The 26,869-nt window shown below is 42.3% G+C and overlaps 2 protein-coding genes across 5 annotated transcripts in view; one reads left to right on the forward strand and one right to left on the reverse strand.

Moving 5' to 3' along the window:
* Window positions 1-1,933: 1,933 nt before the first annotated feature.
* TEX36 (testis expressed 36) lies at window positions 1,934-10,119 on the reverse strand. Of its 2 annotated transcripts, none has more exons than XM_065672966.1 (4): window positions 9,846-10,119; window positions 6,927-7,058; window positions 3,801-3,881; window positions 1,934-2,264 (listed from the first exon to the last, which is right to left on the reverse strand). In XM_065672966.1, exons 1-4 carry the CDS (start codon window positions 9,987-9,989, stop codon window positions 2,016-2,018), a joined length of 606 nt encoding a protein of 201 aa, XP_065529038.1. In that variant the 5' UTR covers window positions 9,990-10,119; the 3' UTR covers window positions 1,934-2,015. The 2 variants fall into 2 exon arrangements, with proteins under 2 accessions (XP_065529038.1, XP_065529039.1); XM_065672967.1 differs by lacking the exon at window positions 9,846-10,119 and adding an exon at window positions 8,178-8,862.
* Window positions 10,120-10,345: 226 nt separating this feature from the next.
* Window positions 10,346-26,869, forward strand: part of EDRF1 (erythroid differentiation regulatory factor 1) — a 28,208-nt gene continuing 11,684 nt past the window's right edge. The window contains exons 1-15 of one of the 3 annotated variants that reach the window (XM_065672460.1): window positions 10,346-10,481; window positions 11,746-11,954; window positions 13,378-13,444; window positions 14,337-14,462; window positions 15,707-15,831; window positions 16,270-16,429; window positions 17,835-17,936; window positions 18,226-18,347; window positions 19,669-19,780; window positions 20,838-20,985; window positions 21,060-21,168; window positions 21,456-21,567; window positions 23,368-23,628; window positions 24,285-24,356; window positions 24,977-25,127. In XM_065672460.1, coding sequence (XP_065528532.1) covers window positions 10,416-10,481; window positions 11,746-11,954; window positions 13,378-13,444; window positions 14,337-14,462; window positions 15,707-15,831; window positions 16,270-16,429; window positions 17,835-17,936; window positions 18,226-18,347; window positions 19,669-19,780; window positions 20,838-20,985; window positions 21,060-21,168; window positions 21,456-21,567; window positions 23,368-23,628; window positions 24,285-24,356; window positions 24,977-25,127 — 1,942 coding nt within the window. In that variant the 5' untranslated portion in view covers window positions 10,346-10,415. Of the gene's footprint in view, window positions 10,482-11,745; window positions 11,955-13,377; window positions 13,445-14,336; window positions 14,463-15,706; window positions 15,832-16,269; window positions 16,430-17,834; window positions 17,937-18,225; window positions 18,348-19,668; window positions 19,781-20,837; window positions 20,986-21,059; window positions 21,169-21,455; window positions 21,568-23,367; window positions 23,629-24,284; window positions 24,357-24,976; window positions 25,128-26,869 lie in introns of those variants that run through there. The other 2 variants (XM_065672461.1, XM_065672462.1) reach the window with 2 other exon arrangements.

Consider the following 26,869-nt stretch of genomic DNA (forward strand, 5'->3'; position numbering starts at 1 on the left):
GCTCTGGAAACTCTGACTCTGGAGTTGTCAGGCTGAGAAAGACTCATTCTTTTAAATAGCACTATATTCTTTGGCTTTTTCTCTGTTTTTACATTGTTCATTAATGTTTTGCATTTCTACAGATTGTGCAGTCTTCCCCCACCACCCCCCAAAGAACTTTCATGGGGGAACTTCATAAAAGAAGATTATTATTTCAGTGTGTGCTAGTAAAATAGCTGCATGTTTGGGGATATTGTCTAATGTAATCTATCTGGATGGCACACAAAAGGTCGCCCAGGGCAGGCTGACACGAAAAGATGTATCTGTTCACTGAAAGGCAGAAATCATTTCTTACCATAACTCATTTCCACGGCATCTCTAACAATGCAGGGAATTCTAAGGGTTGAGGGTTTAATTTTCCATTTATCTCGCAAACAAAGGAAATTATCCCATAAACTTATGCTTAAATTATTTTAGTCAACATCATTTTGCATAGCAACAAGTTTATTTCAAGTATATTTTGAGACACAATCTTTGGTTTATTATTTCATTGATATTAATGGAAATGATCCAGAAAAGGAAAAGATGTTATTTGGAGGTCTAACTCTAATGCTTTCCATATCCTAAAGCAGTAAGAATTCTGGGAGCAGAGTGCTTGGAGGATTGGTGCTGAATTCCCTACACTGGAATCGGTTGCCCAGGGAGGTTGTGAGTGCTCCATCCCTGGCGGTGTTCAAGGCCAGGTTGGATGAAGCCTTGGGTGGGATGGTTTAGTGTGAGGTGTCCCTGCCCATGGCAGGGGGGCTGGAACTGGATGATCTTGAGGTCCTTTCCAACCCTAACTATTCTATGGTACTATGATTCTTAGGGCCATGTAACTATAAAATCTTAAGTTCATTTCAGAGCCAGACCACCACAAACACAAACCTTCATGGAGCTTCCCACTGTCAGCTTGAGCTGGTTTACCCTTTGTGCCATGACAGACACACACATATGAACACTCACACGTGCACACATGTGAGTATTCATACTCCCCAGAGCAGTGTGGAGAGTACACTCTCTACACTGGGGAGACCCTCCCTCCCAGTCCTGATCCAGCTCTGCAGCAACAACACAAGAGGGACGTGGAGCTGTTGGAGCAAGGACAGAGGCCTCTGTGGCCACACAGGGATGCTGCGAGGGCTGGAGCTGCTCTGCTCTGGAGCCAGGCTGAGAGAGCTGGGCTGGGGCAGCCTGGAGAAGAGAAGGCTCCTGAAGGGGAGACCTGAGAGCAGCTCCAGTGCCTAAAGGGGCTGCAGGAAACCTGGAGAGGGGCTGGGACAAGGGCCTGTAGGGACAGGCCAAGGGGAATGGCTTGAACCTGCCCGAGGGGAGACTGAGATGAGCTCTTAGGCAGAAGCTCTTCCCTGTAAGGGTCACACACAGGAATGCATACACTGTTTACAACATCCTTTCTTTCTTTACTTTATGCAACTGCTGTGTTATAACCAAACATTACAGTTATTTTGCACAGCAGTCTAATGTGCAGCTTCTTTATCTAGTTTCTCACACGGGCAGTAACCTGCCCTCACAGCCATGACACCTTTCAGAAAAGGTTTCCGAACACACAGTTTTGACTCCCTAGTGTGGAAATCCTCAAGGATCCAGTTCCATCATATACTTCTTTCAACACAGATGCTGTCAGCTGCTTGAGGTACAGCCCCATCACTGATTTGGAAGCTGAATGAGCTTTTGTATCAAGATGAGGGTCAACCAATATCAAATAACCCATGTACAATCACTACCTCTGTTCTCCTAATAGAGGTATGGCTGAAACTATGCACAAACGTGCTTTTTCTCTTCATTACAATTTTTATAGTAATGTATGTCTTCAGAGTAACACGAGTGTTGATTTCAATGAACTCTCAACTGCACAACACATTCACTTCACACATACGTTTATTTCATCATCCATTTGAGTAAGAAGTAGTTTAGATCTCAAGTAAAGGCTCTGATGATGATGATGATATATCTGTGCTACAAAGGTGGGTTGATAACTAAGATGACTTGTTTGGCTGCAGGTTTTTTTCCTTCTCAAGAATGGGTTTCTCAGTGCACTGCTTTTCTGTGTGCTGTTTCGGATACCGCCTATAAATTGGGCTCTCAGAGCTTTTATCTTTCATAAATGAGGTCTGATAAATGGTTAAGCCATCTTCTTTGCTGGGAACTGGCTTATGAGCCCATTGGAGGAAGTTCTGGGAGTTCTGCTGCCGTCTCTCTGGTTCCACTTTCCTGCGGCCCAAACCCTAAGGAAAAAATGGGAAGACAAATTAATGTAAAACATATGATTTACAATCACAGTTTCACAGATTCATCTTGTAACAGTCACTACCCCAGTGGGAAGTTAAGGAAGCTGTTACCACAGTGATTCCCAGAACTCAGGGTTCATCTTTAGCAAGTTAAAAATAGGATTGTCAGACTCGCTTGGATGAATATATATTAAATGGGAAATCTGTTGACCTTCCACCTCTTAGTACTAATAAACCGCTTCAACTTTGCATTTCTGTAGCACACTATCTACTCCAGGCTATTTAGTTCTACTCAGCTAAATTAATCTGCAGAGTAACCCAAAGAAATAGGTTAATAATTTTATGTCTGGACTGTAATAAAAAAACTGAGACAGCCCATGAAATCTGAATCTTCAAAGCTGTCCCTTGTGTGTCCACACACGGAGAGACACAGACTGATTTTCATACTCCATAGCTTGCAGGAAATTTATTTGGAATTACGGTTGATCAGTATCTCTAAAGCTATGAGACATTGCACAAAGGGCACAGAAATAGAGGTCACTCCCTGAATAATGAATACCAAAAATGCAGGTCTAAAAGAGCCCAGAGTCAGATGAACTATCACAATTCACTGCTTCCTCCTCTACTTGTGATCTGGTGAACTGCCCTATTGCTTTTGCTAGTGACAGGACAAAGGAGAACGGCTTTAACCTGCCAGAGTGGAGATTGAGATGAGCTCTTAGGCAGAAGCTCTTCCCTGTGAGGGTGCTGAGGCGCTGGCACAGGGTGCCCAGAGAAGCTGTGGCTGCCCCATCCCTGGCAGAGTTCAAGGCCAGGTTGGACACAGGGGCTTGGAGCAAGCTGCTCCAGTGGAAGGGGTCCCTGCCCATGGCAGGGGTTGGAGCTGGATGAGCTTTAAGCTCCCTTCCAACCCAAACCAGTCTGGGATTCTATGATATGCCAACAATCTAAGAAAAGTGGAAAAACTTGAAACTGTTACACACGGAGAAAAGCCCAAACCAATATAAATTTTATTCGAAGTTGTGTCTTCTGCAACTTACATTTAAACAGGTATTTTATAGAGATGGGATTGGAAAATAATACATTTTGGAGATATATCATGGGTGTCCTATGGATTTTGCTTAAATTTAGGACAAAAAAGAGCTTGAACCAAATAAGCAGGACTGACCCCCCTACAAAAGTTCATCACAAAGCAAATACCTTTTAGGAGACTAATAGCACGTATCACCAGCTACGAAACCATGTTAACACAAGAAAAACATTTCCTAGGACCCCTAGGAAATGCCTGTCAAATACCCAGATGATGGGGGGGGGTGTTCTCCTTGAGTTCTACCACCCTCAACGACCATCTGTGACAGTCCCAGAGAAGTCCCACCCCAATCCTAATGAAACATGGGGTTTTCTTTGCTGTTTACATTTTTCTCATCTAGCAAACCTATAGTTTGTGCAGGGGAGAGAAAAAAACCCTGTGTTTCATCTCTGGCAGGCTGAGAGATATGAACTTGCTGGATTCTGCTCAGTGCTGGTACTTACAAAATCAAAATACTCTCCTACATTCCGCAAACAGTGCTTGTTGTCATGAAAGGAAAATGGGAAATTGTTCTTCACTGCAGTCTGAAAAGAAGAAACAATAGCAAATAAATATCAACCTTCACACACCTGGTTTGGAGTATACTTGCATCTTACTTCTTATATACTGGCAGATGCCGAAATTACTGCTGCCTATATTCTAACACAGAAATCATAGAATCATAGAATGGTTTGTATTGGAAGGGACCTTAAAGCTCATCTAGTTGCAACTCCCTGCCATGGGCAGGGACACCTTCCACTACAGCAGCTTGCTCCAAGCCCCTGTGTCCAACCTGGCCTTGAGCACTGCCAGGGATGGGGCAGCCACAGCTTCTTTGGGCACCCTGTACCAGCACCTCAGCACCCTCACAGGGAAGAGCTTCTTCCTTGTATCTAACCTGAACTTCCCCTGTTTCAGTTTGAACCCATCACCCTTTGTCCTATCACTACAGTCCCTGATGAAGAGTCCCTCTCCAGCATCCTTGTAGGCCCCTCTTCAGATATTGGAAGGCTCCACTGAGGTCTATATTCACATATTACATCTTTAACTGAACACAATTCTGTAGGGGTTATGTGGACCCTCTGTATTTTCTTTTATTTACAGGATCATCTGAAGGATTTGCATTCCCTCGACTTGAGTATATACACAATTAATATAAAAGTGTGACTTCCCAAATAAGAAAGAAGACCTTCTGTCTGCAAGCAGCAAAAAACTGCATGTCTTGTTTGATTCACCAGTAAGGCTAAAGCTAATTAAAATGAACTACAAAAGGGACTTTGAAACTGAATTAGTCTATGATTTATGTACTGAACATCATGTACTCTGCTTGTTGCAGGGGAAGTGGAGGAGGTATTAATTGCATAACTCATTTATAATCTCATTCTTTAACATAATGTTAAGCCAGTTCCCAAAATGAACCTAGTGCTTTAGAAGAAAATAAGGACAACTGCAGAAGAACCCTTTAAAAAGCAATTTAACTGGGTTTGAATGAACTGACAGAGGGTAGATTTAGATTGGATATAAGGGAGAAGTTCATTACTGGGAGGGTGCTGAGGCACTGGCACAGGGTGCCCAGAGAAGCTGTGGTTGCCCCATCCCTGGCAGTGTCCAAGGCCAGGTTGGACACAAGGGCTTGGAGCAAGCTGCTCCAGTGGAAGGGGTCCCTGCCTGTGGCAGGGAGTTGCAACTGGATAAGCTTCAAGGTCCCTTCCAATACAAACCAGTCTGGGATTACATATCATTGCAATAGTATTAAAATAGTTAAAAACTGAAACACTGAAATCTCTTCTGGACTATTAAATTGCCTCTGTTCTTCGCCAAGCACTATTCTGTTGCTTCATATTGGGAGCTTTATGGTTTTTTACTGCAAATGCTCTAATGATTTTTACTTTTTCCATTGTGGAATACATTTTTCCTCTCTCAACTATGATATTCACCTCCAAAAAGAGGAGCAAGTTTCAATGTGCAATCTAACAAAATAGGTTTCAAAAGTGAAGCTGAATCAGTTCTAAAGCTAAATGCTACCGGATGCCTGATCCACTATCACAAAATACTAAATCTGCCTACATGGAGTCAGCTGCACGATTATATCTGAGGGCATTTTCTGTCTTAGACAGATTTTCTGCCTTTTCTTAGGTATGTGCCACACGTTCACTTGTTTTCTCATCCAGATTCACCCAGACTGTAGTTCTGTGGTTAAGTAAATTCAACAGACACATTCTCATACATGTGTTTAAAAATGAGCACCTTCTAAGTCCCTAAAATGTGGCACTCAGTAAAATACCTGACTGCAATTACCAATCATCATTTTAGGAATAGTGTTTATTGCCACTGCCTATACGCTGCAGGAAAACTGAAAACCAATGTGGCAAGTACTGAATATCATCTCTTGGAAGGATTCCTCAGATTAACTAACAGTTTACAAAACGAAGTACGAAAAAGGAGGTAGTATAAATTTATACAGTGCTGAGTTCCTGAGGAAACTAACCCCCCAGGCAGCAAATCCCCTCATACTAAGAGATCACAGACATCCAGCTGCACATGCAGCTTCTAACACTCTATCAGCACTTCTCAAAACTGTCACAGAAACAAACTTCCTCAGGTTGTTCCTGGGACATCACATTTTAGCCTTTAAAGGCTCAAATCTTTGTACTCTCATTGCTGAACCCTTCTTGATTTATGAGAGAGAGAAATTCCACTAATTCCTTTTAACAGTGACATGCCGGTAAATGCAAGATATAAACCAGATGAACAGTCCTACTAGTGCTGATAAAAGGTCCAGGTGACCAGGTTCTCCTTTTCGGAGTGGCTAAGGCCAGATGCTTCACAGAAAGGTATACGTAATATCAACATAATGTACACTCATGATACAATATAATCTTCTCCTTCTCACTAGCCCCCAGCTTCCCTTTTAAATAGTTCTTCCTGCTTTTTGGTACAGCAAAATCTGTGAAATGAATTCAATATAATTGCTATGCTCATAGAAAATGGAAATAGCAAATGTTCTGTGCACAAGGTGGGTGGTTAAAGCAGAGCTCAGTGTGATGACAAAATAAGGACATAAAAATGTGATTATGAAACTGTAACATTTTAAATCCTCAAGGTTTTAAAATACTGTATTTTGTTTCCAAAACTGTCCCAAATCTCCTCATTTTTAAGTATTTTTAATGATCAAAAAAGTAATCCTTTGCCTGACTATACGGAATTGCTAACATTCAATTCAAAACAGATCATCAAATTTCACTTAAACTGTCTTATATGGCTTTACACACAGGCTTTGGGCTGAGATAGCTTATGACTGATTCTATGATATATTCTGGCACATAAATATGTCTCAAGCAGGTAGAGTAGCTACTAAAAGAGTAAAGTAACTGATGCTAGCAACCAAGAACTACAGCAGGACTTGAGTACCCAAAATTAGAACTAACGATGAAATACGTTTCTGCCTTAGCAGAAGCAGCCATCATTTTACACCCTGAGGCACAAAGTCTGCCACTCCGCTACAACTCCTTTACTAACTACCACACTTAACTTAGCAAGTGCTGTCTTGCAAAAGGAGCTCTTTAAGTTATATTGCCACAGTAACTCACCTGCTCCCGAGCTTTGCGCGTTAGCGGCGGTTTCTCCTCAATGTACGGAGTTGCTTTGTTGTTCTGGACCTGGTTTTGTGCAGAACTTGTAGTAGACTCGGGTTGATTCTGGTCTACTCCAATATGAGCAAACTAGAAAATAACAACAATTGTGACCCATTTAGAACAAAAAACAACAAACAACAACAAAACCCCAGTTAGATCTGATCAGAAATGTGGCCAAAATTGCATTTTCCCATTTATTTTTTATTCTTTGGCTTGCAGCAGCACCTAGTGGCCTCCGGAAAAATCTGGAGCTTCCAAGCACACAGCATGACCGCTGCAGTGAAGACATTACAACGTAACCAGACAAGAATATTGTTCCTCCAAGAACCTTCTGAAAACTGTTTATACAGTGATAATCCATCTATGCCGTAACACTTCCTTTTGCCTATGCTGCTGCCGCTGTTGTAGGTGTGAAAACACCAAACTGGGGAGGAACAGCTCAGCCAAACATTAGGCCCATGGGTTCAGAGAGGGAAGAATGGCCTGTGCCAGGCGTGGGTCACAGTGCCCTGAGATGCTGAGATGTTCCAGCCCAGGGACTTGACAGGGGCTGCAGCACTTCTGAGAGCAACAACTGAGGCAAACATTGAATCACAGAATCAACCAGGTTGGAAAAGACCTTTAAGCTCATCCAGTCCAACTGTTCCGAGCACTGCCAAGGCCACCACTAACCCATGGCACTGAGGGCCTCATCTACACAGGAACACATTCAGGGATGGTGACTCCAGCACTGCTCTGGGCAGCCTGTTCCAATGCCTGAGCACCCTCTGGGGAAGGAATTGTTCCTAATATCCAGTCTAAACCTCCCCTGGTGCAGTTTGAGGCTGTTACCTCTTGTCCTATCACTTGTTACTTGGGAGACCGACTCCCACATCACTATAACTTCCTTTCAGGTAGGTGTAGAGAGCGATAAGGTACCCCCTGAGCCTTCTCTTCTCCAGACTAAACCCTTCCAGTTCCCTCAGCTGGCATTATCCAGAAGACAATCATCTGGGCTAAGTATAAGAGACCTCCAGCACTGTTGGAAGAGTGGAAAAAACACACTGCCAGAGTTTGCTTTACTCCCTCTGAGTGCAGGGGGCACCTTTTCCTCATCATCATTAGGAAGGGTGAACCCCGTTCCTGGCTGAAAGCCACGATCACCCCTAGCGCAGAGTTCAGGGATAACAGGGAGGGCGCAGCAGGGCCCCGGCTCGGCCCTCTCACCCAGTTGCTGGTGCGCTGCGCGCTGGGATGGACCCGCCTGTCGCTGTCCATGGCTCCGGCTGCTGCTGCCTCTGCTCTGTCCCTTCCCGGCCCAGACCCTGCGGTTTTCAGTGCCACCGGTTGTCGAGCTCACAGAGGGGCGGAACCCATCGCCGTGACGTCAGGCATTCGCCGTGACGTCAGAGCTTCCCTGACCGCATCACTAGTGATGCGGGTGTTGCAGCAGGGTCCAGAACATCGAGGGCAGCGCTGCTCTTCCCTGCCTGGTGCAAAAGGGGGGAAATAAGTCGGTAGAAGCACTGAATGCTGTCTTAAAGTGGAGGAGAAATAGAGTTCTGTTTAAATATTAATTAGTTCTGCACAATCACTCCAATGACACTTCACAATCTCAGTGGTAATATATGAAGAGAGGTCACCCCTATTACAGACATAGTCCCTACAATGGATGTAGCAGGTATTATTTTATGTATAGGGCTTTATAACATGTTTTTTTACGGCTGTGGAATCATAAAATCAACCAGGTTGGAAAAGGCCTTTCAATTCATCCAGTCCAACTGTTCCCAGCACTGCCAAGGCCACACTAACCCATGGCACTGAAGCCTCGTCTCCACAGTGTGTGAACACTTGCAGGGACAGTGACTGCAGCCCTGCCCTGGGCAGCCTGTTCCAATGCCTGAGCACCCTCTGGGGCAGGAATTGTTCCTCAGCTCCATCTAAACCTGCCCTGGCAGCTTGAGGCCATTTCCTCTTGTCCCATCCCTTGTTCCTTGGGAACAGGAGCTGGCAGTGCGCGCTCGCAGCCCAGAAACCAACCGTATCCTGGGCTGCATCAAAAGGAGCGTGACCAGCAGGGCGAAGGAGGTGATCCTGCCCCTCTGCTCTGCTCTTGTGAGACCTCACCTGGAGCATTGTGTGCAGTTCTGGTGTCCTCAACATAAAAAGGACATGGAACTGCTGGAACAAGTCCAGAGGAGGCCACGAGGATGATCAGGGGACTGGAGCACCTCCCGTATGAAGACAGGCTGAGGAAGTTGGGGCTGTTCAGCCTGGAGAAGAGAAGGCTGCGTGGGGACCTCAGAGCAGCCTTCCAGTACCTGAAGGGGGCCTATAGGGATGCTGGGGAGGGACTCTTCGTCAGGGACTGCAGTGACAGGACAAGGGGTAACGGGTTAAAAGTGAAACAGGGGAAGTTTAGATTGGATCTAAGGAGGAAATTCTTTCCTGTGAGGGTGGTGAGGCACTGGAATGGGTTGCCCAGGGAGGTTGTGAGTGCTCCATCCCTGGCAGTGTTCAAGGCCAGGTTGGATGAAGCCTTGTGTGGGATGGTTTAGTGTGAGGTGTCCTTGCCCATGGCAGGGGGGTTGGAAATGGATGACCTTGAGGTCCTTTCCAACCCTAACAATTCTATGGTTCTATGATTCTAACAGAGCCTAACCCCCTCCTCGCTCCATCCTCCTGTCAGGCAGTTGTAGGGAGCAATAAGGTCCCCCCTGAGCCTTCTCTTCTCCAGACTGAACCCCCCAGGTCCCTCACCCGCTCTCCATCACAATTGTGCTCCAGGCCCTGCACCAGCTCCATTGCCCTTCTCTCACCCTGCTCCAGCATCTCAGTGTCCCTCTTGTAGTGAGCAGCACAGAGCTGAACACAGGATTCGAGGCGCAGCCTCACCAGCGCCCAGTGCAGGGGCACAATCACTGCCCTGCTGCCGCCCTGGTGCTGATACAGGTCAGGATGCTGTTGGCCTCTTGGCTGCCTGGGCACAAGCTGCTCATGTTCAGCTCCGTCAACCAGAACCCCAAGGTCCTTTTCCATGGGCAGCTTTCCAGCCACTCTACCCCAAGCCTGTAGCGTTGCATGGGGTTGTTGTGGCCCAAAACGCAGACCCAGCACTTTGCCTTATTGAACCCCATAACATAAACCAAACCTGCCCAAAATAACAAACCCGACAACACCACCGCCCGCCGCCATTGCCCCCTTCCCCTCAGGCACAGCCCCGTCCCTCCCACAAGCCACACCCCAGCACTCTTCTATTGGCTCAGAGTGCTCCTTCACCACCCCTCGCGCTCTTCTATTGGTCAATCAGCTTTTTCCCCGCCCACCAACCCCTCCTGGGACTTCTCGGGGAGGCTCGCGAGAGCTGGCTGTTCCCGGGGTGACGCACCCCCCCATCCCTCTGTCGGCAGTGGGCTCTGACAGGGGCTGGCTGCGCCTGCGGCCCCAGCGTGAGGCGAGCGGGACATGGAGGAGTTCTTCGGGGCCGGGGCCGCCGCGCCCCTGAGGGGAGACGTGGAGGAGCCCAAGCAGGTACCGACAGTGAGGGTGGGGGGACTACCGCGTGCTTGTCCGCACTGCCCCACAGCCGCGGGTGTACGGGGGTCCTGCGACTGAAGGGCACCGTTGCCCTCGGGCCGCCTCCCCCCCGGAGCTGCCCGGTGTTGCTGCTCCTTCCACCTCAGCCCGGACCGTGTGGGGCTTCAGGCGGCAAACACAACCCACAGTAACGTTTTAAGGTTGCCTCATAGGTGTGGATCCACCTTCCAGTTTGGTGAGTAAGGGATTGCTGTTGTAGGGCTGGAGTGAAGTAGGGAGTGTGCTAATTATGATTAAGCTTTAATTGTAAGCGGTGTTTCTGTTGTTATGCTTAAGTGCAGGGTGCTGCGTTGTATTTACATAAACAGTGTCCTGTGGATCTGTTTTTCCCTCAACATGCGTCAGTTCAAAGCTCTCAACACAAGTGTGGCAGCTGTGTGTTTTGAAAAGAAATATGCAGTCATAAGGTGTATTTATTTATAGCTCTTCCCTCTGAGGGTGCTGAGGCCCACAGGGTGCCCAGAGGAGCTGTGGCTGCCCCATCCCTGGCAGTGCTCAAGGCCAGGTTGGACACAGGGGCTTGGAGCAAGCTGCTCCAGTGGAAGGGGTCCCTGCCCATGGCAGGGGTTGGAGCTGGGTGAGCTTTAAGGTCCCTTCCATCACAAACCAGGCTGGGATTCAGTGATTATTAAAGCAGAAATGTGTTTAGCTTTAGTGTTGGTATTAGTGAGCACTTTTCGTTTTGAAAGCTTTTGTGACATTAGTAGGAATTCTATTTTGGTTTCAGCCTTTCTGTGTAATTTTGCATTCCGTGGGAGCTGCCTCCTTTTAGCCTTACAAAGTGGAGCACATGCTTGACGCAAGTGTTGGAATGTGTGTAACTGAAATGCTCAGAAGTATATGAAGGAGAAAGTTATAAGTGAATATAAGACTGGGCTTTGCTCACCAAGTTAAAAATAGCTTATAGAGCAAGTCTAGAAGTTTTAATTAGGGTAGATTTAGATTAGATATTAGAAAGAAATTCTTCCCTGTGAGGGTGCTGAGGCGCTGGCACAGGGTGCCCAGAGAAGCTGTGGCTGCCCCATCCCTGGCAGTGTTCAAGGCCAGGTTGGACACAGGGGCTTGGAGCAAGCTGCTCCAGTGGAAGGGGTCCCTGCCTGTGGCAGGGGTTGGAGCTGGATGAGTTTTAAGGTCCCTTCCAACCCAAACCATTCCATCATTCCATGAAGTAAAGATCTGATTTCTCTTTGAATGCCAGGGGTCGGTGTTGTTCCTTGGAGGCAATGAAGTGAAAAGCAGTGCTGTGGTGAAGTACTCCTCTGCCCCACCACAGGCAGCATTTGCCCGTCTTCAGGAGAAGACAGACCTGAAACTTCCGCCTGCCAACTGGTTGCGTGAAAGCGCTAAGCTGGGACCAGCAGGTACTACCATTCTTGGCAACAACAAGAAGAGTAAACCCTTTTCAAGGTAAATAACAGTAGGCTTTATTTTTTTCCAGGCTTTTAAGAATAATTCTAATAGTGAACTTGGACCCTGTGTAATCGAAAGTATAAAGTGCAGACTTTGCCATAGCAACTTGGTCTTAGCCATTCTCTCTCTGCTGTTCCATCCTTAGTTCTTGCCTGTGTTCTATTATCTTGTCTCCTTTATAAATGATTAATGATGCTGGTAATGCTGTTTGATTATTATTCTTTTAAAGTGCATGTTGACACCTTGCCTGAGATAGTCAAGCTGACTTCATGTTCTTCGCTGGTTGGCTGTTGCCAGTTGGCCAAAATCAAACTTGACTGGTTCAGCCAGCCCTTCTGCTTCTGATAACAGGTGAAAATTGAACCTCTTGAAGGTTACAGAGCAAATTTATAGCCCTTCTGGATCTTTAGAAACCAGACCTGGCTAACAAATGGAAAAAGAAATTTCAGAGTCATGTCAGGAGTGAACACAGAAGGTGAAATAAGGGGCAGAAGCAAAATTCAGCATTACCTTTCAGTTCAACAGTTAGATGAATTGAGTGTTTAGAAACAGGAGGCTTAAATCCTGTGCTAAACAAGCAGATTCATACCAAGTCAACTAGTTAGTGAAATTTGACAGTTTGTGTTTAAATCCTCATCATCTGTTTTGGGACATGTACATGTTTGAGCAGAGCAGTATGTTTCTTGGGGCTTTATGATTTTCTCCCCTTTATTTTAGATACGTTTGTTTGTCAAACAGAGGCTGATAGTTTAACCTGTCTCTGTCTCCAGTGTCAATATTACAAAGCTAATAGCAAAAGTATAACTTCAGACACTCGCACATCTTATATTTGTTTGGGTTATAGTAATACCTGGTTTAATTGTAAAGAATAATCTGTACATTTAAATAGTCCAACTTCAATAACTTGTAATTTAGAGAGGCTTTAATGAGGGTGGGTGAAGATACACAACACATAGGCCAGTTAGAAAACAGAAATTAGGGTTAAAATTAAATGACAGCAGCTAAAATGAAGCTGTTTATGGTGTTTAATGCCTTAAAGAGAAGCTCTTTGAAAAAAAAACCCAAACCTGTTCTTGTTTTTAGTGGTAAAAAAATTAAAACTTAATTTCTCTAATTTCTCATAACTGTCTTAACACTTAAATAGCTGTGTTTTGTTTTTTTTTCAGTTCACAAAAGTTAAGCTACCTTTTTGAGTGTCTTGAAACTGGATTTAAACAATTAGAAAGAGAGCTTTGGAAAACATGCAGAATGTAAAACTGAAACTGTTTTGCTGATTAACTTCAGATGTTATTACAACTAGTAATGTTATATACACTTTTTTCATATAAAGAAAAAACTTTTAGATATTTAATAAGCTTAAAAACGTGCACTTCTCTATTTAATGTTACATTTTTCTTAATTTGTAATATTTTCCAAATAGCTTTGGGATGGCCTATGACTTCATTGACTCAGTTGGAAATGATGTGGATGTTGTGTCTGATTCAGAGGTAGGTGTAACTAAAGTGCTATCATTCAAACTCTTGCTGTACAAACTTTATTTTAAGACACTGCTGTGGCTTCTGTCATCTTTGTGTCTTTTGAGGAGAAGTGAAAGATCCCCTAATGGGTCACTGAACTTCTGCTCTGTGATTTAAGGGAGTTGTGATCACTGAATAAGGCATGCAGAGTTAAAATCATCTTTCCTATGGATTTCTGTAATTAATTTTCAGCTAAAATATGTGGTTGAGTGAGTACAGTACATCAGTCTTGCAATGTAGTTGACTTGTGTGTTTGAAAGAACTTTTTTTCCATGTAAATCGTTGCTCTCAGGATGATTTATTTTTCCCTTTATCCTTATCTAGAAGAGAGGCCCCTTCAGTCTTGTTTCCTGTGATTTTTGCCAGCTCTTTTGATGCTGGTTATATCTGTAGAATTCAGATGAGGCTATTCAGAAGAGGAGACATACACACTCAGTTACTGTTTTAGTATTGATGTTTGACAGATTTTTATTCGGGCTTAGATTCCTCTAGATATCTGACAAAGTGTTGATATTCCTGTGGTGGTGATAAAGCTTTTAAAATCCAAACCATCCACTTGCATTTTTTCTGTCACTTTTGATGATACCTGCTTGTGATGATCTGAACAGAGATCAAATTTAAACCATGTATGTGGTTTATACTGACTGCTTGGTCTCTTTATTGCTGTCATTCATGTTCTCCAAGTTCAAGAAATGCAACTTCTTGTGGAATGGCTTTAAAGTCACTGACACTGTAAGGTTTTATTTGCCTGTCCATGCCTCTCCAGTACTAGTAGTATATTCTTTGCTTATAGTTTTCTAAGAATTGTCTTACAATGCAGTATAGTTTTACTGATCATCTCTATTATCATTTCTCCTGCAAGAACATTAAAAAGCTCCTGAAGATTCCTTACAGCAAGTCACATGTGAGCATGGCGGTACATCGCATCGGTCGGACGCTGCTCTTGGATGAGCTAGATATCCAGGAACTCTTCATGCGATCTTCTCAAGTGAGCTATGTGTTTTTGAAGTATGGTCAAAATGAATTATTCCAAGAACAGTGTAGCCACCAAGAAAGCACGTATGTGTAAAAATGCCTAAGAATTGCAGGCAAATACAAAAGGTGCTTTGTTTGCAACACTTGGTTTACCTATGAACTGTATCTGATGGTATTGTAGATCTTAGGCAGAAGTTCTTCCCTATGAGGGTCCTAAGAAGCTGGCACAGGGTGCCCAGAGAAGCTGTGGCTGCCCCATCCCTGGTAGTGTTCAAGGCCAGGTTGGACAGGGCTTGGAGCAAGCTGCTCTAGTGGAAGATGTCCCTGTCCATGGTGGGGGGTTGGAAATGAATGATCTGTAAGGTCCCTTCCAACCCAAATGTTGTGGTTTAAGCCTTGCTGGTAATGCAGAGCTATTCAGCCACTTGGTCAGTCCCCCTCCTTTTCTTCCTCCCCATCCTTCTGGGAGCTGGGGGAGGAAGAAGCAGCAAAAGAATATAACCCCAATGGGTTGAGATAAGAGCAGTCCAGTAACTACGGTATAACACAAAACCAGTTCTGCTACCACCAATAATAATAATAAGAGAAATAACAAGGGAAGAGAATACAACCACTCACCACCCACCGACCGATACCCAGCCTGACCTGAGCAGTGATCTAGCTCTTCCAGGTAACTGCCTCCAGTTTATATACTGGGCATGATGTGCTGTGGTATGGAATACCTCTTTGGGTAGTTTGGGTCAGGTGTCCTGTCTTTGCTTCCTCCCAGCTTCCCCTCCTCCCTGGCAGAGCATGAGACTCAAAAAGTCCTTGATCAGAGTAAACATTCCTGAGCAGCAGCTAAAAGCATCGGTGTTATCAGCTCTGTTCCCAGGCCGAAAGACAAAAACACAGCACTGCACCAGCTACTAAGACTGAGAAAAATGACTGCTACTGCTGAACCCAGGACACCAAACCACTCTGTGATTCTATGATTAAAATTCCACTTTCCTGTAATTACTTCAGCATTGCTGTACTATGTTATTGTTAATAAGTATTTGTTACTCTGCTGTCTCTTACTATGTGTCTGACTTTCTAATGAAAGAACTTTTCCAGAAAACACATTTTAATACATGACCAGTTCAAGACTTTTAGCTGTAGATTTATTTTCTGGGGCTTTTCTTATTGTTTTGAATGACTATTTGTAAGTTAATAAGGTACTTGGTTTACTTTGCAGATGCTTCTTGGTATTAATTTCATATTTATGATCTTGCCTAGACAGGGGACTGGACATGGCTGAAAGAGTTTTATCAAAGGCTGATTGATCAAAAGTGGCAACGCAAAAAGAAGAGTAAAGAACACTGGTACCAGAAGGCTATACTCTCTAAATTTTTGTATTACAGGTAACCTCATGTGTACATAAATCTTTAATTCTGCACAACTTACTTTTGTCTCGTTTCTTGTCTTGAAGTAGGTGTTAAAAGTCTATTACGGTCTGTCTTATTTACTGATTCATCCTTATTCAGAGAAAACTGAGGGATGAGATCAGGAAATTATGTGTAAATGTTTTAACAGAAAATCAAGTATTTTAAAATAAAATTAAAGAATAAACATCATGACTTAACTTGATATTTGAGGGAAGAACAACTTAAAATATGCAAGGTAGATGGTGGCACCTGCTGTAATTTTGTGAGAGTTTAAGCAATGAAGAACTTGTCAACACAGCAATCTTTTAATATATTGATAAAGTCATACTTTAAGAGCAGTGCATCAAATAGAACAATTCTGAAGTGGATCTGTTTGCATGTCATCAACTAAACTTCTTAATGATGCTTTGTCAGCATTAATGGTGATGGAGCTGCACAGCCTGTTCCTTCGACTTCAAAGCAGCACCAGGAGGGTCCTGTTTCAGGTGAGAGTGATGAAGCAGGAGAGGCCTCCTGGCCAGCTCCTTTTGAAATGCCTTCTTCGTTATCTGAAGATCCAGGTGCCTCTAACCAGGTTAGTGTGTAAAGTGTTTTAAATGGCACCTTAGTTTTTGCAGAGACATCTATAGTGAAAGGTTTATCTAAGCTGCTGCTGCAGTAGCCTTTACAGAAAGAAATGAACTAAGGCATTAGAAGAAGTTGGTAGTAGGTGCCGTTTAGCTTATGCCAGGGTTTCAGAGCTCTAAATTTCAGAAGTTAATTTTTTGTCACTATAATGCTAAAGACATTTACCTGTGCAGTCTTGAGAAAGAAAACATTTGGAATAGTCATCAATGACTTTACCTGCAAGTAGAAAAATCTGGGGTAATGGTTGGACTTGATGATCTCGAAGCTCTTTTCCAACCTAGTTGATTCTATGATATTCAGAAGGTGTGTGTAGCCTAAAGTTTTGGCCTTTCTTTTTAAACCTCCCATTAAAATGCATCTGTTGTGGCCCTGAATTGATGAGGTGAAGAGGAAAGTGGAAGATCTATGAAAATGTTTGCAAAACAGTTAAGCAGCAATTGCAAATACTTGCTAGGAGATTACAGAAGTGGAAAGTTCATAGTAATTATGCAACGAACTAGTATTAGGCCCTAATCCAGGGTTTCAGCCTGTGGCTAAGCTTATTTATGAAAACTCTTTCATTCCTGTGTTGTTTGAGTAATGTAAAACAGGAGCTGATTATGTGTTTGAGAGGTTTGCAAATCTGTTGCGTTCAGTCTATGCTAATTTAATAATGATGCTATAGCTGTGCTTAGACAGTATTATCAACTGGTATGCCAAATGACTTGGTCAGCTAACTTATGACGGCTCTAACCTATGTTATCCATAAAATTGAGCTAAAATGGTAACTGCATGTGTTGTGGTGAAATACTCTAAAGCGGGGAACTATTTCAGTGCTCAAAAACTTTTAGAAAAAGGGTTGCTTCTCTTTTCCGCTTTCGTAGGGAGCTATTGCCTAATACAGCAGACTATAATAAAGAAGCTCTTGCGCATTTGTGCAGCCTCATTTTCTTTAGTTTATAAATAAGGCACCAAAGTCTAGTGTGAGTTGTCCCTCCACATGGCAGGAAGTTTGGAACTAGATGATCTTAAGGTGCTTTCCAACCCAAGCCATCCTAGGATTCTGTAAGACAGAGGCTTTCCTTCTGGAGCCTTATAATCTGGTGCTGACCCTAGGGTAATAAAGAGTTTCTATAAAAACTTTCTTTCTTTCTAAAGCTTCTGAGAAGATAAAGTACAAAAGATTGGGACTGGCTATAGAAAAGAAGTGTTCTTGTCACTGACCAGAGGCTTTTTGTTGTTTAATATGCATTTATTTAAAGATGCTAGAGGTAAAGGCTTTTCCCTGATATGCTTCTGTTGTTCAGATTATTTTTAATGGCCTAACTTTATCTCAGCAGCAGAATCACTCCTTATCCTTGTGCTTTTCACAGGGAAGTGTGCCTCTTGAACCCTCATATATAGTGGGGCATGTGGCCTCAGCCCCCAAAGAACAAAACCTGAGTACTTTGTTCAATGACGGGGAAAACAGTCAGGTATGCTATCTGTGAAATTTGAGCTGAAATACTGAACCCCCAATTTAATCAAACCTTTTACAATCTGGTCTAAATTGGAACCAAGAGAAAAACTAAGTTCCCTGTAGAAGTAGCTTTTGTGGCATCTGCAATCTCTTTTAAGTTAATGTGAACGCGTAGTGTAGTTCATTATGTGCTGTCTTGTCTTTGCTGCTTTTCCTTCTTGCTTTCGTGTAATTCCGCAGAACGTCCTAGAAAACAAGTTTTATACTATAGGGATTTATAGACCAATTTTTTTCTCTTAATGAAGGGCCTCAAAAATGACTTTGTCCGTAATATCTTGTGGACCTTTGAAGACATCCACATGTTAGTAGGATCAAATATGCCTATATTTGGAGGTGGGAGATATCCTGCTGTGAGCTTGCGTCTCAGGTGAGGTTTGAACTTAAAGAAGTCAATGTGCCAGGCTTGTCAGACTTGATAATTTGCTTCCTGTTTATCTCTCTGCATTTTGTGTGATTGACTCTTAATTTTTACATGCAGTTTAAAGACTCAAAGTCATGCTTTAGACATAAAGGATGATATACAGGAAAACAGAAACAGTCCCAGTGCTGTGGGGTTTTTTAAACCTAATAAAGGTACTAGATTTTTACAGGTTTTCCCCTTCATTTTCTCCCTGTGGAATTTGAATACCAGCACTGCCTTTCTTAGATTAAGTTTCCTCTGCAGCCGTTTTGCTAAATATATCTCTCTATATATAGTGTTTATATATAACTATATACTGTATCTATCCACAATTAGATGTATACACTATTAAAAAAAAGCAAGCTGCTACACAAACTTTACACTTCCATTTTTTGTATATATATATATGTATTTATATATGTGTGTGTAATATATATATATACACATATTTATATGTGTGTGTGTAATATATATAATTATATATAATTATCCCCAGCAAGTCCCAGCACTAGAACTTGAAATGTTCTGTTGGTTTTTGTACCTCTGTATTTTTTATTTGAACACACTGGTGGTTTGCAGTCTTTCCTGATTTCCATGTGAATATTGAGTATTAAAACACTTCCGTAGATCTACTTGTTAGTTTCATTCTATTGCTATTGTTATGAGAGGGTAGTAATACTTCTCCTACAGGGGTTCTGAACTTCAGTAACTGCCAGTTGGGCATAAGTGCATAAGTACTTAGAACTTGGACTGTAGTAGTTCTAAATTCTGACTTACTGTTCACCAATGCTTTATGTTGATCACTTGATTATTAATCTTTCTGTTCCTGCCTATGCATAGGCAAAGAATGAGCCAAAACTTAAAACTCATTTGATGCATTTGTCATCTTTTTCAGACACGTGTAGGAATTAACACCTTGCTTTGGACAGCATTGTGGCAAGTTTGGGGGAAGGCTTGTGCTAGAATTAGTTGCAGTTAATACTGCTCTTCATTTAGAACTTAAGTACTTAGTATCGAAGTAATAGTGTGGTATCTGAAGCTTGTTAAAGTTTTGGTATAAATGTAGGCAAAAACTCAGATTGCTGAGGGAATGTGAGTGTATTCCACTGGAGAGATCAGTGTATCTGCTTTGTTTGCTATAACTCATTGTTATAACAATTTACAAATACTTGTTTTAGTATCCGTCCACTCTCAGATGACTGAAATCTAAATCCCATTAATAAACATCCCAAATATTTTCTGAAGAGTAAATAAAGACTTAAATAACACTACCAATATTTGATTTTAGGGATAACAACAAGCCAATAAATGTGCTAACAGGAATTGACTATTGGTTGGACAACTTAATATGCAACGTACCAGAGCTTGTGATGTGCTTTCATGTAAATGGAATTGTTCAGGTGAGTCTGACGCTTTGTGTTATGTCTAGGTTAATCCATTCTTCAGTTCCTAGAATTGATCCAATTGTAACAGATCTCTTTCTAATCTTACCGTTCTGACAAAAAGATTACAGCAAAATCCCTTATTGCAGAATGAGAAGTGTCTATGCTTCAGTGTCCACTTACAATGACAAATTGTCAGCTTACAATGACAAAATACTGTTATTTTTATTCCTCCCTTCCATGCATGCAAGATTTTCTCTTCTGTATGAGCAAAGACAACAATAAGAAATACAGCAGTGGAAATACATCAGTTTCTTGCATCTTAAAATCTGTAGTATTCATTTGCCATGATAGATGAATGGGTTTTAAACCTTTGTTTTTACTGTTTTATAGTAGACCACACATACCAACAGAGACATCTGGAGAAGGAAGGGCATTTTACAAGGGCGTGTAGGGACAGGACAAGGGGGAATGGTTTACAACTGAAAGAGGGTAGATTGAGATGAACTCTCAGGCGGAAGCTCTTCCCTGTGAGGGTGCTGAGGCGCTGGCACAGGTTGCCCAGAGAAGCTGTGGCTGCCCCATCCCTGGCAATGTTCAAGGCCAGGTTGGACACAGGGGCTTGGAGCAGCCTGGGCTAGTGGAAAGTGTCCCTGCCTGTGACAGGGGGTTGGGACTGAATGAGCTTTAAGATCCCTTCCAATGCAAACAAGTATCATTCGATGATATTCTGTAGCATATCCTGGTAGCATGTATTTGCTTACTAGGCTGACTAAGTTTCATTGAAGTAACAGTTAAATGTTGCACCTTCAGCACTTTTTTTTTATCCTTCTGTTCTCCATTTACCATGCTTGTCACAGAAGTGAATCCTCTTTTAAGCTTTTATTGGGTAGTGTAATCAAGATGTGCTTGCTTTTAGAGTAAATCATAGAAATTAATTCAATTTATTATGACACTGTCATAATAGAGCCTTTGTTTCTTTTAGCAATTGACAAAGACACTGATCTATAGATTTTGGGGGAGTACGTATCAGAAAGCCTTCCTAATCTTGAATTTTAACATGTATTTCTTGCAGAAATATGAAATGATCAAGACTGAGGATATTCCCAATCTGGAAAACTCTAATTTTTCTACCAAAGTGATAAAAGATATTGCTCAAAATATCTTATCTTTCCTGAAATCAAATTGCACCAAAGAAGGCCACACATATTGGTTGTTTAAAGGTAAGTAGATTTAGATAATTTTGAAAAGATTTATATTAATGTCATGTTGATTAATGGATGGTTTTGCCTTTCAGCAAGTGGGAGTGATATAGTAAAGCTCTATGATTTGACCACACTCTGTGAAGAGACGGAAGACAAATACCAAAACCCTTTTACAATGCCAGTGGCAATTCTTCTATACAAGTGAGTTGTTACTTTCTTGCTATAATATTTAGTTCTTGAAGCAATTATATTAAGAACACAGACCAAAAATGAAATTAAAATCTTTTGCATCTAAACCTCAGTCTCACTAAGTCAAAACGGATTTTCTCCTCTTCACCATTTCTCCCATGTAAATGACACTCTTACTGAGTAAGTCTTGGAGACCCATCATCAAGTTCGGGAGACCTGCATTTGCAGTAGTATCTTCTCCAGCTTTTTTCCTTCTAACTCAAATTATCCAGGGATTTACTGTTTTGTTCAACTTCCAGGGTTGCTTGCAATATGATGTTGAAGAAAAACCAGAACAAGAAACACTATGGCACTATCAGAACATTGCTCCTTAATTGTCTGAAGCTTCTGGACAATGGCAGACATCCTCAAGTAAGATTTATGTGGTCTCTCTCTTGTAGCTTTGTGTAAATGCAATAGAAATGCTGTCACCTAGTAATATTTTCTATGGTACTTTCCCCTCTCTTTGCAAGGGACAGAATTTAGATTTATTTATAGACCTAGAAATTCTTTTATGCTTAAAGAAGCCCCTATAGACTATAGCTTTCAGTTGCTAGCCTTCACTGACCCTCACTGCTGCATGAGTCTTGTGTTCTGCTCTAAAAAGGAACTTGTCATTACATTTGCTATTTTGCTGTCGTTTTCAAAGGGCCCTTTTGTGATTGGAAGCTGTACAGACACTGAAGCAGATCTTAGCTAGCTAGCGTTAATTGTGAATGTAAGAATACTTTTATTCTGAAGGTGGTTGAAAGTTTGGACAGGTCAATGAGAGAGGTTATAGAGTCTTCATCCTTTGAGATACTCGGAGCCCAATTGGACATGGTCCTGAGCAACCTGCTTTGAGCGAGGGGTTGGACTGGACAGTCTCCAGGAGACTATTCTATGACAGGTGAAAGAGTTGGAAATACAATCTCAAACTCTTGATCTCCTCATGGGACTATTGTATCAGTCATGGGTACCTTAAGATGCTCTGCACTTCCAGCAGCAATAAGAAGAGTAATGAGAAGGAGATGAAGCTGTGTTGACCTTCTTTATTCCAGATACTTGATTCTGGTTCTTTCCTAAGAAAAAAGGAATCCAGGTGCTCTGAAAGACAAGTAATATGTTAAAGTTTAGTGAGGTAAAGGTGTGGATATCTTAAGTATTACTGCTGCTGGATGTGTTAGCTTCCTTTTTAGCTGCAGAAGAAACACATGGAGTGTGCTGCTTTCTCATTGGGATTTTCAGAGTCTATTCCTTGTCTTAAATTGAGAAATTGAGAGTTTTATAAGGGAGTATCAATGTGTTAACTCAAAATGTAAGCTGGGCTACTGCAGGAGGCTTGAAAGTTGAGTGGGCTTGTATTGCTTTATGCAGGCTATGGTGCACTAACATGGTAACTTAACCATGTTTGCTATTTATAGGCAGCACATCCTACCTTTCAAAAAGAAATACCTGAAATCTAATGCAAGGTATAACTCGACTTACTTGTCTGTTCTAGATTTAAGCTGGTTTCAACTGAAAATTGGTGCCAAAAATACATTTTAAATGGTTTACAAGAGGAGACATGGCATGTATTAACTACACTAGAAGCTCTTGAAATTTGTTTGCTTGTATAAGTTTTCTTTCCTCATTTGCATCTTGTGACCTACAAGGTCTTTTTTTATCTTGTGTCAGATTTTACTTGTCTTGCCTGAATTGGGACACAAGTGGAGAAGCAAAAGCTTCTCTGAAGACAGCTGTGGTAAATCTGTAAGACTCAAAAGGTGCAAATGAACAAGAAGTATTTTAGAGTGGTGCTAAAAGTAGAAAATGGGATTATCAAGAGCTGCTCTTACATATTTATTCCTCTTTTAAGGAGAAAACCCTGAAGCTGTCATGGGCCAACGTGGTCTGTGTTCCAGATTTAACCTTTATGCCCTATACTTGCAGAACAAGAGATGAAGACCTTGTAAGGTGTATAGTTGACAAAATCCTGTCTGCAGATACTTGTTTCTTAAATGACCTTAAAAATTCAGTACTCAAACATATGGTTGCACAATGTGTACATATATGGGCTGTATGTACAGGTTATCCAACACCAATTTGCTTGCGCACTTTATTCCTTATTCTAAGACTGTTTATGTTGCCTCTCAAAAGAAAGCAATAATTTGAATGCAACTCACTGATTTTATTTTTCTCTTCTTTATAAAGATTATTGCTTCAGCCAACTACATGTTGTCAGAGCTTTTTCAGTTGGATGAACCTAAAAAAGAAGACAGTACAGACTTCCCTATCAATGGAAATTCAGATGAAAGTTACAGCGAGGAAGAGGAAGAAATGCCAGATAGTGATGAAAATGGTTCTTACAGTAACAGCTCTGATCCACCAGATGACAATAAAGCAGTGGCTATAATCAAATCTGTTGGAGAGTTATCAGTACCAGAGAAGTACAAGTCTGTTCATCGAATACGTGTAAGTGAAGCTCTGGGGGTTTTGAGAGTGTTCTTGAAAGATCCAGTTCATGCGGCAGAGTTTGTCAGTGAAATTAGATTTGCCTTCAGGTTAACTGGGACATGAGACAGTAGGGAAAGAAACTTTCTTTCTTGGGCTGCTCATAAATTTGAAGGTCTTTAAGTTTTACAATAAAGCAGATGCAATTTTCTTTCTCCTTTTCCTTCTACTTTACCCCAGTAGAAAACAAAAGCACCCCCCTCTCCCCCAGAAAGAGCCCAAGGTATTGAGTTGTTCAAAGGTAATGCAAGTGCAACTTTGATGTATTGGCTGAAGAAATTATTTCTGCATGGTATTGATCTGCTTATTTTCCTGGGTTTGCATCGCAGACCACGTGTGGATACTTCTGTAATTACTGTTATGGAATATAATCATCTATTCTCATCTCTGCATTGTTTTTGGGATTGACAGGAGAGACCAAATAGAGGTGAACAGATTGTGAGTTGCTCACTGAGATAAAGGAAAGAAACACTGTGACTTCTTTTAGTGTGGAGTTCTAACATTCTATTAACATATTCTCCTAATGCCAGCTCTCATTTGCATCTTCTAGCCAGCAATTTTAATATCTCATGTACTGAACACATGTTCTTTTCCTTCCCTGCTGACCCTCAATGAAGCCGAGCTGTGCTTTTCCTGTGTGCCATGGCACTGAAGAGCGCTGCAGGCTGGTGCTCAACTATGTTCTGGAAGTGAGTTTGCTGTTGACTTTCTCATGCCATTTCACCAAGTACCCAATTCTTCAATACTGTATTTCCTAAATATTGCTTTCATATAATCCCAGACTGGTTTGGGTTGGAAGGGACCTTAAAGCTTATCCAGTTTCAACCCCCTGTCCTGGGCAGGGACACCTTCCACTAAAGGAGCTTGCTCCAAGCCCTGTCCAACCTGGCCTTGAGCACTGCCAGGGGTGGGGCAGCCACAGCTTCTCTGGGCACCCTGTGCCAGTGCCTGAGCACCCTCACAGGGAAGAGCTTCTGCCTAAGAGCTCATCTCAGTCTCTGCTCTGGCAAGTTAAAAGCCATTCCCCTTGGCCTGTCCCTACAGGCCCTTGTCGAAAGCCCCTCTCTGGCTTTCCTGCAGCCCCTTTAGGCACTGGGAGCTGCTCTAAGGCCTCGCCTTCAGGAGCCTTCTCTTCTCCAGGCTGCCCCAGCCCAGCTCTCTCAGCCTGGCTCCAGAGCAGAGCTGCTCCAGCCCTTGCAGCATCTCTGTGGCCTCCTGGACTCCCTCCAACAGGTCCACATCCCTCTTGTGTTGGCAGCCTGTCACGTTCACCTCTCAAGGTGAATTAAATTCCTACTTCTTTTTGCAGGGCTTGAAGTCTGTTGACAGCAGTGTTAAGAAAGAGAGTGACCTTCCTGCAGCTGACCCCAGCACTCCAATCCCCTTGAAATATGAAGATGAATCCACCAGTGGTGGTCCTGAGTGTCTGGAAAAGCAGATGGCGTTATTTTTAGACAAAAGTAAGTTGTATTGTGGTGCAGATAAGACCTTTCCAGTGCCAATGCAAACTTCTGCTACTTTTTGATTGTCAAAGCAATGTACTTTTCAAGTCACTAATGACATAATTGCCTGAGCAAAAGTAGAAACCACAAACTGGATGACACTCTTTTAAATATGAAGAGAGGAGTTTATTTGGGATTATTTTTGCATATCAAAGCATTTAATATTAGTAAACTCACAATTTTACTGGACCCTATTTAGATGTTGTTTGCAAGTGACTTCCATAAGGTCCTAGTATTTTGGGGTTTGGTATATAGAGTACTGCAAGGTGAGTGGGTTATTTTTATGGTTTTGGGTTTTTTTTGAGGGGTTGGTTTGTGACTTGGAAGCTTTGTGCAGAGCTCACTTCTGGCAGGTTTTTCTCTTCTATGATGCTTGCTGCTGAATTGCGTATAAAGTATTAATTAGAATTTTGTCTTCTTTCTTTGCCTCCATAATTGTGGAAGGAAACAGCAGATAAAAGATGCTTTTGTTTGCTTAAGTACTCAGACTCCAGAAGTCTCAGGCTAAAGTCTATTTTATTTTTCACTGGAGTTCCATACAGAGGTATAAGAAAGGGCTCTTCTTATAGCAGCAGAGCCCTCTGCAGGGTGAGCAGCCCTGTAAGCACAACCTTGAAAGACATTTGTCTTGCTTATTTTTACAATACTTTATTCTCTCTCCCTTTTAAAATTCTCTAAATAATGAGCAAATTCAGGCTTGAGCTATTCATTTAAGTGTTCTCATGTTTTTCTTCCAATTTTCTGATTGTCTCCGGGATGTCAATGACCTGGAGATGTTTGTGTGCATTTAGTTTTTATCAGCATTTAGTTTTTATCAGACCACAGAATTTAACTCCTCCATCAGAAGGTTACATTGTGTTCAGCTTGCACAGATTCTGCACAGTGCTGTTAACATGGCTGTTAGACCAATTTTTACCAAGGCCTACAGAATAATTTCACCTCAGCTCAGCAGGAGCAATGTGCTGATTCCAGCTTTCCTGCAGCCAGGCTCTGCCTTCTCCCTTCACAATGCGGAACTGATGACACACTGCAGCTGCTTGCCAGCTGGCAAGAAGAATGTCCACGTGTTAACTTCTGTTTAGAAACAAGTGTTTCCTGGGGGATGTGACAGACAAATATTGCACAGAGCTTAAAAAAATAACAATTATTTGATATCTGGATCGATGCTGGAGCTCTTCCCTGAAGTAGCAACTTGTTTAGATCATAAGGATTGAATTCAACACAGAAAAAAGCAGTTCAGATGTAAGGAAGAAACTTTTGTTCCTCCAGTGGGTGGGTTTTTCTGTGGTGCAGATTATGGAGTTCCTGTGCTACCTGTGTGTATAGACATATAGAAAGGGTAAATAGTCCTAATTAAATTTCTAACTTGAAGAGAACTATTTCTGAATAGTAAATGGGTACAGCGTATGTGTGCGCTGTGGCATTAACAGCATGAGTTGTTGCTGTATTAGATTTGTCTATCTTAGCATAAATGTATAGTTCTAGAACTTACTAAAGATAGTGTGCTTGCAAGTCAGGCTTTGTAGGTCCACCTGTAAGCAAGAGACTTCTGGGTGCAGATATTGTCAGAACAACATTATGTCCTATGGTACACCTAAAGTCAGTGGCCTTTCTGGATCCATGACCACTGCAGCATCACAGAGTCCCAGACTGGTTTGTGTTGGAAGGGACCTTTTAAAGCTCATCCATTTCCAACCCCT

The sequence above is a fragment of the Lathamus discolor genome, chromosome 3 (genome assembly GCF_037157495.1).
Source record: "Lathamus discolor isolate bLatDis1 chromosome 3, bLatDis1.hap1, whole genome shotgun sequence".
Lineage (NCBI taxonomy): Eukaryota > Metazoa > Chordata > Aves > Psittaciformes > Psittacidae > Lathamus > Lathamus discolor.